This window comes from Camelina sativa, chromosome 8 (genome assembly GCF_000633955.1).
Source record: "Camelina sativa cultivar DH55 chromosome 8, Cs, whole genome shotgun sequence".
In the NCBI taxonomy this organism is placed as follows: domain Eukaryota; kingdom Viridiplantae; phylum Streptophyta; class Magnoliopsida; order Brassicales; family Brassicaceae; genus Camelina; species Camelina sativa.
The window spans coordinates 21,747,471-21,760,520 of NC_025692.1; the positions used below are offsets into that span (position 1 = coordinate 21,747,471).

Sequence of the window (13,050 nt, forward strand, 5' to 3'; positions counted from 1 at the left end):
ATTTTGAAGGTTCAGGCTAATATAACCAGCATCCTTGCAGTGAGCATCTTCTAATCGAATCCTTTAGCAATTGTTCCTGGTTTCCTTTTCTTGTTTTTGTCTTTTGCTTATGTCTTTGTTAATGATGGTTACAGGTCCTCACCAAAAACCGACTTGACTGCCCTGACCTTGGAACCTTGTCCATCAAAGATCAAACTCTTCCATCTGAAAGTAAGCCTCTTTCACTTGCTTTATTCTTTCTTTATGCTGTCTCTTAGTAAGCCGTCACGTGACTAACCAAAACTTGTTTTGTTAATAGGTGTAGAGAAAGTGGTTGGCTGGGCGTACGGTCACCATCTTATAAACTGTTCAGAACCTACAGTAAAAGACAACAAGCTTGTTATCTCTGCAGAAAGGTGAGCTTTCTTTTATAGGCTGTGGGATACAGTAGCTAAGGTACAATTTAGATTTATAAATAACATTTTGGCGCATTTCGCAGCATTGCGTATGGCCTGCAGATGTTACATGGGATTCAGAACGAAAACAAGAGTTTAAAGAAGTCTCTGAAGGTAATATTATGTAACATGATCTCTTTCTTCCCAATCTGCCTACCTAGTGCATAGGATGTTCTGGCGTTAAGAGCTTCTTCGCTATGCTGTATCAGGATGTTGTTACTGAGAACGAATTCGAGAAAAAACTCTTGTCGGATGTCATTCCACCTAGCGATATAGGTGTTTCCTTTGATGATATTGGGGCTCTGGAAAATGTGAAAGACACATTGAAGGAGTTGGTGATGCTTCCTCTTCAAAGACCGGAATTGTTTGACAAAGGCCAGCTAACGAAGGTACCTTTTATTGTATACGTTTTCATATATGTTTGTTGCTCCCACTTTACTGGAACCAAACAGATATATTATTGTTTTAATACAGCCTACGAAAGGTATACTGTTGTTTGGACCTCCTGGTACTGGGAAGACGATGTTGGCAAAGGCAGTAGCAACTGAGGCTGGCGCAAACTTCATCAATATCTCAATGTCCAGCATTACTTCAAAGGTATCTCTTATAAAGCGAACTCATTTCTTTTAAAGATAGTAATTGATCATTTACGATAAATGCTTTGCAGTGGTTTGGTGAGGGAGAGAAGTACGTGAAAGCTGTCTTCTCCTTAGCAAGCAAGATTGCGCCAAGTGTCATTTTTGTTGATGAGGTATGTTTTGAAGAGAATTAAAAAGCGTTCTCTGTTTCTCCTCTCCTCCGACGCCAAGCTCTTATATGTACTTTCTCCATCTGATGATTGTGGATAAACATTATTTAGGTTGATAGCATGTTGGGAAGGCGTGAAAATCCAGGGGAACATGAAGCTATGCGGAAGATGAAGAATGAATTCATGATAAACTGGGACGGTTTACGAACAAAGGATAGAGAACGAGTTCTGGTACTCGCTGCCACCAACAGACCATTTGACCTCGACGAAGCTGTTATTAGACGGCTTCCCCGGAGGTAAGACCAGCCTCTGTTCTCTGTTACTTTTGAAGAATATACCTCATATTGCAACCGTTGCTGAGCCTCTCCGGCATACTACTACTTCTATGCAGATTGATGGTTAATCTTCCAGATGCTACGAACAGATCAAAGATCTTGAGTGTTATTCTAGCAAAAGAAGATATAGCACCAGATGTTGACTTAGAAGCTATAGCAAATATGACAGATGGGTACTCAGGAAGTGACTTAAAGGTCTCCATTTTTTCCTCTTGCTCCCTTTCAATCTCCTACCCTGTAAAAACACACTCACATTTTCATTTGGTTGCAGAATCTGTGTGTGACCGCAGCACATCTTCCAATCCGAGAAATACTGGAGAAAGAAAAGAAGGTTCGTTCTAACTTAAAGCATTCCTTTGAATCGAAAGGCCATTTAGTTTACTCCTTGAACTCATCCTCTATATACTGACCCCTATTTTGACTACAGGAGAAAACTGCAGCTCAGGCAGAGAACCGTCCCACACCACCATTGTATAGCTGCACAGACGTTCGTCCCCTGACAATGAATGATTTCAAGGCTGCCCATGATCAGGTGAGTCCAGACAAAATACACAAAGAACCTAATGAGTTTAACATTGTGATTATAAATTGAAATGAGGGCTAAAAATAAATAATCAAAAACATGTGTAGGTATGTGCCAGTGTTTCTTCAGACTCATCGAACATGAACGAGCTTCAGCAATGGAATGAGCTGTATGGAGAAGGAGGATCGAGGAAGAAGACGTCGTTGAGCTACTTCATGTAGAAGAAACAAAAGAGAGGAAGAGGGATTTGTTCGGTTTTTTATCTCATTTTGGTCCTTTAATTTATAAATTTATGTACAGAGAGAAAGAGAGATAAGAGAGTGTTGTTCGTTTTGTTGTCTAATTCATTTTCTTTCTCAACATAAGAAAAAAAAAAGAAATAACATTCGCTGTATAATCCAAATACATGCGTATGTATATAGAGGCTCGGGTCTTTTAAGGATACGGACATAATTCTAAATCAGTAAGGTATGTGCTTTTTGTCTTAATGTATCCTGAAACAAAATACATTAGTTTTATATGGTTGGACGTTCTTGAAAGTTGAAAGAGAGGAAGAAAGCGAAAAAACAACAAAAACAAGGTTTGTTCACTCAGATTCATAGAAGTTGAAACAACGGAAATAATAGTGATCACTAGTCTTCTTCCATTGGAACTTCTGGCATGTCAAACAAGTCTTCTTTTATCGGCTTAGGTGTTGAAGGAGCTGAAGGCGAATTAATAATCTTCTCGCCGCGGTTTCTGCTGTTATCAAGCTCTGTCACAATTTCAGGAGTAATCTGTTGTAAAGGTAAGGAATGTTAGATAAGAAAAAAAAGTTTATAAGATCTTTACTAGAGAAATTAAGTAACAATAAAGGGGTCATACAAGTTTGTGATTTTGCTTGTCAAGTAAACTTCTGAGACTCTCTTTATCTTCCTTTCTTAGTTCATGCTTGTAACTGCAAAAAAGTAGAGGTTTTTACCATGGGAGAGGTTAAAGCTGGTTCCAATGACTAAATGAACAACTCTTTCTTACTTACCATTGCACAAATTAAAGAAGTGTTTGGTGCCAAATAACAGGCATAACTCTCGTCTCCTTATGAAATCTCAAGAAGTAAGCAGTGACCGCATCAACCGCCCCATACGCCAGAGCATATTTCTTGTCCAGAATAACTTTCATGAAGTAACTGCAAACACGCACACACACAAACAGAATAAAACCAAGAAGGGGCACACAATATCTATATGCGTAACAGTGTAAGCGTAAGGTTAGCTTGCGTGTTTTACCTTGTTTCGCCACAATATTTTAACTCCGCCAAACAAACCAAGGCAGCACTGCAGTTCATTTAAAGGAATCATGAGATTGTTTGTTATTCGTGTGTTTAATAATATGGCAAATTTTTCGAGAAAGAAGCTATACCTTGAGAAGTTTTCAGAAATAGAACATTTTTGTATCATACTTCCTATGATTCTAGCTTCGTCTTGGGTGCAATTTCCGGACTGGAGTACAAATGATGCAAGTAATTTTAGAAAATGGATGATCATAAGGAGAAAGAAAAAATTGATACGACTGGCAAAAACAAACACACCTTACACAGCGGAAAAAGAATTCCCAAGTAGAAATCCTTGGGCCTGAACAGTGTCTTTTTCAAGGATTGGTAGAGTAGAAAGTGTAGCTTTCTGCGGTTTCTGATATCCTCTCTCACCCGAGGAAGAAGAAAATGCTTAAAGAAGAGTCCAGCTTTGCTACTGGAGGCAAACATGGTTGTAACCTTGTACATGGCATTGATTGACCAACTCTCTGGTTGAGTCAACTTCAGTAAACTAACCCAGTTTTCCTTTTTGGTAAATATGATAAACTCTTTCGGCAATTTCCCTTGTGTGTATATACTCATCAGCCTTACAATTCTGCAGAGTATATCAGAGACAAAACACTTCAAAAGCACACTTAGTAGTCTGATAATACATTGACAAGGAAGAAAAGAGAAGTTTACTTTTTAATTATGTCAGAGGCTTCAGACATGGACATGGAAGTAGGAACAGAAGCTGAACCTTCAACACGGAAAAGATAACCATATCCATCAAGATATAGTTAGGCCAGCCACTTAAACCATAGTCTACAAACAATAGAAATAGGTAATCAAGAAACATATTGTAGCATCACCTTTATCTTCAGGCATGGACATGGAAGTAGTTTCTACAACAGAAGCTGAACCTTCAACACGCAAAAGATATACTTAGCCACTTAAAACCATAAACAAACAATAATTTTCACACAGAAATAGGTATATATGCAAGAAACATATTGTAGCATCGTCACCTTTATCTTCACGCTTCTTGATACAAGTAATAGCATTAGAGAGACGTTTAGATACTGAAGCTCCATCCTTGGAAAACAATGCATCAAATAACATGTCTTCTTCCTCAGTACTGGTCATATCCTGGAAAACCATGCAGCCAGTTTAGAACAGTTGCACGAGTCGAGTAACTTTGCAAACATGGCTTGTCCTAATAAGTAATATCCTCCATCACATAACCACAAATGGTTTCTAAGAAAATTGATGTTTATAATCTACATAACAGTTAAATATAACCCTCACGATTGAGAAAGAATCTCACGTGGCAATCAAGTTGGGTCTGAAACTCTTGAGATTGCTCATCATCATCATCATCAATAAAATCTTCCAACCCATAAACTGCCTCCTTGAAAAAGCAGCTCATTGGGATTGTCCTTGATTTTTCTTCATCTTCTACCTCTCATTTCTGCTCATAGGCTACCTTCAGTATCTTCGACGTTAGCTGCACAAATACATATGGAATTTAGAACCCAACATCAATTCCAAAATCTACGAAAAGGTTGTAATTTCTCTCACCTTATTGGTTTTGTGAACCTTCCTCGAGGATGAAGCAACGACGGGAACAGTTTGATGTTTCCGTTTGATCGCCATTAGATTCAGTCAACAACAGGTAGAGAGATACCAGAGAAAGAGATTGAGCATTTGAAGAAGAAGGAACCCTAAAATGCTTAGACCTAAAATGTTTTACGTGGCTTGAACGACTACTTAAATTGAGGTCTATAGCCCAATATGAAGATATGGGTTTTATATTTTTAGTCCATTAAACAAGTACAGTAAAACATCAAATCAAAATCAACTTATTCAAAACGCATAACGCCAAACGCAAAACGCAGTATGCTGCTGCGTCCTCACAAAACGCAAAACGGCAAAAGCTTCATCACCCTCACAAAGCAATTTTGGCTCGCCTTCGAGTTTGGGCGGCAAAACACAGTCGCAGACCTAAGGGTTTGTTTTGCTCTCTCTCTCTCTCTCTCTCTCTCTCTCTCTCTCAGTCCCAGATTACGGTGTTTTGATTCGATTGAGGAGACTAATTCGATTTTTAGGGTTTTGAAAATGCAAGGAGATTCGTCTCCGGCGACTACTAGCTCTCCGTTGATAAGACCGATAAACAGAAACGTAGTTCACAGAATCTGCTCCGGTCAAGTCATTTTAGACCTCTCCTCTGCTGTCAAGGAGCTTGTGGAGAACAGTCTCGACGCCGGAGCCACCAGTATAGAGATCAACCTCCGAGACTACGGCGAAGACTACTTTCAAGTCATCGACAACGGTTGTGGCATTTCCCCAACCAATTTCAAGGTCTGTTTTCCTTAAATCCCGGACGATTAGGATCCCTAATTGTGCTGTAATTGACAGTAATGGTGTTTACAGGTTCTTGCACTTAAGCATCATACTTCTAAATTGGAGGATTTCACAGATCTCCTGAGTTTGACTACTTATGGTTTTAGAGGAGAAGCCTTGAGCTCTCTCTGTGCATTGGGGAATCTCACGGTGGAAACAAGAACAAAGAATGAGCCTGTTGCTACGCTCCTGACGTTTGATCATTCTGGTTTGCTGACTGATGAAAAGAAGACTGCACGCCAAATCGGTACCACTGTCACTGTGAGGAAGTTGTTCTCTAATTTACCTGTACGAAGCAAAGAGTTTAAGCGCAATATACGCAAAGAGTACGGAAAGCTTGTATCTTTATTGAACGTGAGTCTCTCACTGAATACTTTGATTTTCACACTTGTCTGGGTCATAATGGTTTTGTACCTGAGTATTTTAGTGGTCACTGAAGTTCTACATGGTGGAATGACATTGAGTTTCGAAAGTTTTGTTTTCTATAATCAATGTAGATGGTAGGTTACTCAGTTTCATTGGCACGATTCAAGTTGAAGTTCCTTATGCAATTTATCATAATGCTTGGAATTATATTTACTATGTAGACTGTTTTAAGCTCTCAGCTTTTTATGCTAGAATCAGCTTTTGACTTCTGCTCAATCTCTGTTTCAGTGATGACCAATGAATTCTTCAATGGTTTTCCTCTTGTTTCCTTTGTGTAGGCATATGCACTTATTGCGAAAGGAGTGCGGTTTGTCTGCTCTAACACGACTGGGAAAACCCCAAAGTCTGTTGTGCTGAATNAGGAGAAGCCTTGAGCTCTCTCTGTGCATTGGGGAATCTCACGGTGGAAACAAGAACAAAGAATGAGCCTGTTGCTACGCTCCTGACGTTTGATCATTCTGGTTTGCTGACTGATGAAAAGAAGACTGCACGCCAAATCGGTACCACTGTCACTGTGAGGAAGTTGTTCTCTAATTTACCTGTACGAAGCAAAGAGTTTAAGCGCAATATACGCAAAGAGTACGGAAAGCTTGTATCTTTATTGAACGTGAGTCTCTCACTGAATACTTTGATTTTCACACTTGTCTGGGTCATAATGGTTTTGTACCTGAGTATTTTAGTGGTCACTGAAGTTCTACATGGTGGAATGACATTGAGTTTCGAAAGTTTTGTTTTCTATAATCAATGTAGATGGTAGGTTACTCAGTTTCATTGGCACGATTCAAGTTGAAGTTCCTTATGCAATTTATCATAATGCTTGGAATTATATTTACTATGTAGACTGTTTTAAGCTCTCAGCTTTTTATGCTAGAATCAGCTTTTGACTTCTGCTCAATCTCTGTTTCAGTGATGACCAATGAATTCTTCAATGGTTTTCCTCTTGTTTCCTTTGTGTAGGCATATGCACTTATTGCGAAAGGAGTGCGGTTTGTCTGCTCTAACACGACTGGGAAAACCCCAAAGTCTGTTGTGCTGAATACACAAGGGAGGGGTTCACTTAAAGACAATATCATAACAGTATTTGGCATGAGCACCTTTACAAGTCTACAGCCTGTAAATATATCTATATCAGATGATTGTAGAGTTGAAGGGTTTCTTTCCAAGCCCGGACAGGGTACTGGACGCAATTTGGCAGATCGACAGTATTTCTTCATTAATGGTCGGCCTGTAGATATGCCGAAAGTCAGCAAATTGGTGAATGAGTTATACAAAGATACAAGTTCTCGAAAATATCCAGTTGCCATTCTCGATTTTATTGTGCCAGGTGGAGCATGTGATTTGAATGTCACGCCCGATAAAAGAAAGGTGTTCTTCTCTGATGAGACTTCTGTTATCGGTTCTCTGAGGGAAGGTCTGAACGACATATATTCTTCTAGTAATGCGTCTTATACTGTAAATAGGTTCGAGGAGAATTCCGAGCAACCAGATAGGGCTGGAGTTTCATCTCTTCAGGAGAAATCAAATCTCCTGTCCAAAGGGATTGTTCTGGATGTAAGCTCTAAAACCAGAGAGGGGGAAGTTAATGAAAAGGAAATTTCTTTCTCAAGGGATGCTGAGATTGATAATAGTTCGACAATGGAGAAGTTTAAATTTGACATTAAGGCACAGGGGAATAAGAAAGGGGAATGTTCTTTATCAGTCCATGGTGAGTCCCTAACTGTAGCTCACCTTGACAAGACAACGAGCAAAGATTTGCCTCACTTTAATGTCACTGAGAAAGTTACTGATGCAAGTAAACACTTAAGCAGTCGCTCTAGCTTTGCCCAGTCAACTTTGAACACTTTTGTTACTGTGGGGAAAAGAAAACATGAGAACATAAGCACCATGCTCTCTGAAGCACCTGTACTCAGACACCAAACTTCTAGTTGTCGTGTAGAGAAAAGCAGATTTGAAGTTCGTGCGTTAGCTGCAAGATGTCTGATGGAAGGCGATCACGTTGATGGTATGGTCCTCTCAAAGGAAGATAAGATGCCAAACCAAATGGAGTCTGAATCTGAAAATCGGATTTCTCCTGGAATCGATACTGATAAAGTTGAAAGACATGAAAGAGTAAGTAGGCTTTTGTACTCAAATCCATGTTGCTAATCGTTTACGTCTAATGCGGCTATATCTTTGGTTACTGTGTCTCCTAAAATTAAATGTTATTCAACAACTATTTCATCTGCAGGAACATGAAAAATCATTATGTTTTGAAGAACCAACATCAGATAAAACACTCTCCAAGGGGGATATGGAAAGGATTTTGGAGGAAAATCCACGTTGCAGTCAGCCACTGCGATCTGTTGCCACAGTACTGGACTCCCCAGCTCAGTCAACCGGTCCAAAACTGTTTTCCACATTAAAATTTAGTTTTCAAAACCTCAGGACGAGGAGGTTAGAAAGGCTGTCGAGATTACAGTCCACAGGTTATGCATCTAAATGGATAAACACGCCTCAACCTAAAAAGTAAGATTTCTTTCCTTCATCTTTTGGGCCTCCTAGCTGCAGTCAGAGAAATGGGATGATTTAAAATGTACAAGTTACAGGTGCTTTGCCGCTGCAACATTAGAGCTATCTCAACCGGATGATGAAGAGCGAAAAGCAAGGGCTTTAGCTGCAGCCACTTCTGAGCTGGAAAGGCTTTTTCGAAAAGAAGATTTCAGGAGAATGCAGGTAGCTAAAATACTAAGCGATATCTCAGCACCGAAAGATAGATTCTTAATGTATTTTGTTCTGCTCTATCCTGGCTTCTGTCGAGACAGATTTATCTGTTTGTTCTGTGTGATAGGTACTCGGGCAATTCAATCTTGGGTTCATCATTGCGAAATTGGAGCGAGATCTGTTCATCGTGGATCAGGTGAGTCTTCGTATATGTATGCTTCCAGGCCCTATTTTCCTCCTCCGATTTGTTTAGTTTTTGGTTGAATTGTGGACAGTGGAAGTTTCCATCATTTCAGAGTTTCTTCCCTAATCTAAATTTTGAATCAATGGAGTAGACTAGTGATTGACTTTTATGGCCAGCATGCAGCTGATGAGAAATTCAACTTCGAACATTTAGCAAGGTCAACTGTCCTGAACCAGCAACCCTTACTCCAGTGAGTTGCTTTGTGACATTAATCTAGATTCTTGATCCCATTCCACTGCTTTCACATTCTCACAGTGGCGTTTCTTAGGTCCCATGTTACTTAAAGAGTACTTACACCAGTAGTAGTAGCATCTCATCTCTCTTCCACTACTTTATCTCTGTTACCTATCGTTTTTTCCCAAAAATCAGGCCTTTGAACTTGGAGCTCTCTCCAGAGGAAGAAGTTACAGTTTTAATGCACATGGATATCATCAGGTGGAAGATCACTATTATATACTGCATTTTCTTAACCCTGACATCAATTTAGAAATCTAATATGGTTTTAACAACTTTCTAGGGAAAATGGCTTTCTTCTAGAGGAGAATCCGAGTGCTCCTCCCGGAAAACACTTTAGACTAAGGGCCGTTCCTTATAGCAAGAATATCATCTTTGGAGTTGAAGGTTGTTTTTTCCTTAGTTCTGTTACTTACAACATATGTTTTTTTGCATACGTTCTTATTTGATTTATTGTTTCGGGCAGATCTTAAAGACCTAATTTCAACTCTGGGAGATAACCATGGGGAATGTTCGATTGTCAGTAGCTACAAAACCAACAAAACTGATTCGATTTGTCCATCACGAGTCCGTGCAATGCTAGCATCCCGAGCATGCAGATCGTCTGTGATGATCGGAGATCCACTTAGAAAAAATGAAATGCAGAAGGTAACCAATACTTACCCTAAGATAAACAACTGTGTCCTGATTATGGAGTCATAAATCATCTCTGCTAAACTCAACTCGAATAGTCGAACCTTCAGCATTCTTCTGCTCGTGTTAAGTTAAATGTCTCAGTTCATCTTCTGTCAAAAAACTTGTTTTTTTCTCTCTGACAAGAACTACAAATCTAATGCTTTTGTCATTTGAATTGAATATTGTCAGATAGTAGAACACTTGGCAGATCTGGAATCTCCTTGGAACTGCCCACACGGACGACCAACAATGCGGCATCTTGTCGACTTGACAACTTTACTCAAATTACCTGATGACGGCAGCAATGATGATGATGTTGCAGCCATGTCACTGACATGAACTCAATAGTCTTAACGTATTTAGATGCGAGCATCCTTAAAAGTAACATTTTGGAGGAGGACCACTCAGGTTATTAAACTACAAAATCTGTAAATGTTAAATGTTGCCCTAGTCTTTTATTATGATCTTCTTGGTCACAACAGGTAAATCAACTATCTTAGAGACGTGGAAAGTTTGGGGATTTTCTTGAGGGGGTTAGTTTGATAATTTTGAAAGTTTCCATGGTATAATGTAAATACGAAATATCCGAAAGACATGTATGTGAAATTAACACGACTCACCTTATAGTTTTATAACCTAATCTTTAAAATACCTAACACATTACAAAAAAAACTTGAATTAACAATTTTGATTATAAGGTTTACAAAATAATTTAAATTTTGGCTAAAAAGACTATTGAGTCAGAAGAGAACAGTCCACTCACAAACCCTAAATTGAAACCGTTCCATCTTAACCGTTGAACCTGTAAGCAAACACACAGCCTTCCAACACGTGTCACCGTTGAGATTCTTTGAGACTCACCTTAACTACGATACGCTAGCATGTAGAGGAAAAGCACTTCGAGCACTATAACACAATCTATGCGGAGCAACTAGAAAGAGAAGTCTTTCTCTCTCGATCAAGCCAAGTCTAAAAAAAATCTTTGCGTCACCGTTTGTGTTTTCTCTCTTTAGGGTTCTTCTTCTTCTACAGCCTTTCCAGTAAACATGAGGTAATTGATAAGAAAATCCTATCTCATCACTCTTATCTTATTGGGATCTTCACCCAACTCCTCTTCCATCGTGCTTCTCAGATTCATTCTTGTGTTGTTTTTTGTTGTTGCTTTTGTTTCACTTCAATTCTTCATTTTTACTCATGGGTTTGTCTTGGAAACTTGGTTTCTTTCTAGTATCAGTTGATTTAGGGTTACGCTTTCATTGGGTTCATGAGGATTCGGAAAAATTAAAAAAATTAGGGTTTTTAATTGGGGTCTAGGGTTTATTGTGTTGGGGTCCGGAAGTTGTCTATACATTGTCGCTATCAGTTGTATATGAATATTTTTTGTATCAATCTCTGCTTGTTTAAGTTTAAAGCTTACAGCAGTTGGATTTAGGGTTTAGGGTTTAAGTTTGGGTTATAAATGTGGTTGAAGACATAGATGTCTTAATGATGTTTCAGTTTTCAGTGTAGAATCACAATAGACAGTCTCGTGTCTTGGATTTGTATATATAGCTGGTGTTTATGCTTTTAGACTTAAAGTGATTGTTTTTCATGTATTTTACAGTCGTCATCCTGAAGTGAAGTGGGCTGAGACTACCCACAAGATTTTCCTCACTGTAGTATTAGCAGATACTAAGGACACGAAGGTCAATCTAGCCCCAGAAGGAGTCTTTGATTTCTCTGCTAAAGTTGGTCCAGAAAACCATCTTTATGAGCTTAATCTCGAACTTCACGATAAAGTCAATGTTGAGGTGAGATTCGTAGACCAACTTTGTCTCATTCTTATATTAGTTACCTGTTTAGTTTTAAAATCTTTAATCTGTTTTTTTTTTTTTTTTTCAGGAAAGCAAGATCAACGTTGGAGAAAGAAGCATATTCTGCATAATAGAGAAAGCAGAGCCAGAAAGGTGGAACAAACTACTCCGTGTCGGAAAGCCGCCACACTATGTCAAGGTGGATTGGGACAAATGGGTAGATGAGGATGAAGAAGGCAACGCTGGTTAGCATTCCTCTTTAAGCTTATAGTTGTATATCTATCCTTCTGTATACTCTCTGCACGTCATTTGCAATTTAAAATGTGTCAACTTTTGTGTTCTTTTGTTTTGTTTTAGGTGCTGGAGATATGGATATGAGTGGAATGGGAGGCATGGGAGGAATGGGTGGAATGGAAGGAATGGATTTCTCGGTTTGTTTCTAACTTGTGATCATTGTTTATCATATTTACTTAGCTTTGAGAAATGACTTCATGATCGATCCTTGCTTGCAGAAATTTGGGGGAATGGGCGGACTTGAAGGGCTCGGTGGAATGGGTGGACTCGGTGGTATGGCTGGACTTGAAGGACTTGGCGGCATGGGTGGTATGGGAGGAATGGGAGGCATGGGTGGTATGGGTGGAATGGAAGAGTTTGAAGACAGCGATGATGAAGGTAAGAGTTTTGAAGATCTTTCTAGTTTATGTTTGGTCACAGCTTCTTAATGAAACGAGAGCATTTTCCATGAGTTGATTGACTTTGTTATTCAAGCATCTCATATATTCCATTTTGCATACTTTGTTCCTCAACAAAATGCAGAAGTCAAGTACTGAAACATGTTTTCTGTAATTGCAGAAGAAACAGCGAAATCAGGAGACAAGAAAGATGATGATGTCAAGGTGGAAGCTCCTGCGACAGAGAAGGCACCAGCAGGAGAACAAACAACATCTGTTAAATCAGACAAGTGAAGACACTGTTCTAGTCTTCTAGAGATGAAACCATATGGTGGTATTAGTAGCTTTTTCAGGTTCCATGAAACCCTCTGAATTACTACTCCCTTCTTTATAAGAATGTTGTTTACTCTGTTTTCCTTTCTATGGATTTGTCATGGGTTTAAGTTTCTGCATTTTGTCGTGGTTTTATGGTTTCCAAAACATTCCTCCTGGACTAGCAATTTTTTTTGGTTTTGACATAGATTTTGCTTACGCAGCCTTTCTATATGTGTAACTGCCAAAGACAATCTAGTAATCTATCCATCTTTTTCATAA

The 13,050-nt window shown here is 39.1% G+C and overlaps 3 protein-coding genes and 1 pseudogene across 5 annotated transcripts in view; 3 read left to right on the forward strand and 1 right to left on the reverse strand.

Annotated features, from left to right (window-relative positions):
• LOC104707848 overlaps nucleotides 1-2,511 on the forward strand; it is an 8,143-nt gene extending 5,632 nt beyond the window's left edge. For both annotated transcript variants that reach the window (XM_010424280.2, XM_010424281.2), the window contains exons 18-27: nucleotides 299-395; nucleotides 479-548; nucleotides 644-823; nucleotides 909-1,031; nucleotides 1,102-1,185; nucleotides 1,294-1,478; nucleotides 1,574-1,712; nucleotides 1,789-1,848; nucleotides 1,945-2,049; nucleotides 2,148-2,511. In XM_010424280.2, the coding sequence (XP_010422582.1) occupies nucleotides 299-395; nucleotides 479-548; nucleotides 644-823; nucleotides 909-1,031; nucleotides 1,102-1,185; nucleotides 1,294-1,478; nucleotides 1,574-1,712; nucleotides 1,789-1,848; nucleotides 1,945-2,049; nucleotides 2,148-2,261 (1,157 nt within the window). In that variant the 3' untranslated portion in view covers nucleotides 2,262-2,511. The remainder of the gene's footprint in view (nucleotides 1-298; nucleotides 396-478; nucleotides 549-643; nucleotides 824-908; nucleotides 1,032-1,101; nucleotides 1,186-1,293; nucleotides 1,479-1,573; nucleotides 1,713-1,788; nucleotides 1,849-1,944; nucleotides 2,050-2,147) is intronic.
• On the reverse strand, nucleotides 3,051-4,985 carry LOC104707849 (annotated as a pseudogene).
• LOC104707850 (DNA mismatch repair protein PMS1) lies at nucleotides 5,213-10,624 on the forward strand. Its single transcript, XM_010424282.2, has 11 exons — nucleotides 5,213-5,671; nucleotides 5,744-6,067; nucleotides 7,097-8,248; nucleotides 8,367-8,644; nucleotides 8,725-8,851; nucleotides 8,967-9,035; nucleotides 9,200-9,273; nucleotides 9,453-9,518; nucleotides 9,601-9,704; nucleotides 9,784-9,965; nucleotides 10,182-10,624. Exons 1-11 carry the CDS (start codon nucleotides 5,429-5,431, stop codon nucleotides 10,329-10,331), a joined length of 2,769 nt encoding a protein of 922 aa, XP_010422584.1. The 5' UTR covers nucleotides 5,213-5,428; the 3' UTR covers nucleotides 10,332-10,624.
• Nucleotides 10,923-12,978, forward strand: LOC104707852 (uncharacterized protein Os08g0359500-like). Of its 2 annotated transcripts, XM_019228619.1 has the most exons (7): nucleotides 10,923-11,043; nucleotides 11,596-11,782; nucleotides 11,874-12,030; nucleotides 12,143-12,216; nucleotides 12,298-12,388; nucleotides 12,425-12,457; nucleotides 12,638-12,974. In XM_019228619.1, the coding sequence occupies exons 1-7, from the start codon at nucleotides 11,039-11,041 to the stop codon at nucleotides 12,748-12,750; spliced, it is 660 nt and encodes a 219-aa protein (XP_019084164.1). In that variant the 5' UTR covers nucleotides 10,923-11,038; the 3' UTR covers nucleotides 12,751-12,974. The 2 variants fall into 2 exon arrangements, with proteins under 2 accessions (XP_019084164.1, XP_010422586.1); XM_010424284.2 differs by having other exon boundaries at nucleotides 12,298-12,457; nucleotides 12,638-12,978.

Coding starts and splice junctions, on each gene's coding strand:
- LOC104707850 (XM_010424282.2), top strand. CDS start 5,429: ATGCAAGGAGATTCGTCTCCGGCGACTACTAGCTCTCCGTTGATAAGA. Junction 5,672..5,743: donor TTTCCCCAACCAATTTCAAG/GTCTGTTTTCCT, acceptor TGGTGTTTACAG/GTTCTTGCACTTAAGCATCA. Junction 8,249..8,366: donor AAGTTGAAAGACATGAAAGA/GTAAGTAGGCTT, acceptor TTTCATCTGCAG/GAACATGAAAAATCATTATG.
- LOC104707852 (XM_010424284.2), top strand. Junction 12,031..12,142: donor GGATGAAGAAGGCAACGCTG/GTTAGCATTCCT, acceptor GTTTTGTTTTAG/GTGCTGGAGATATGGATATG. Junction 12,217..12,297: donor TGGAAGGAATGGATTTCTCG/GTTTGTTTCTAA, acceptor CCTTGCTTGCAG/AAATTTGGGGGAATGGGCGG.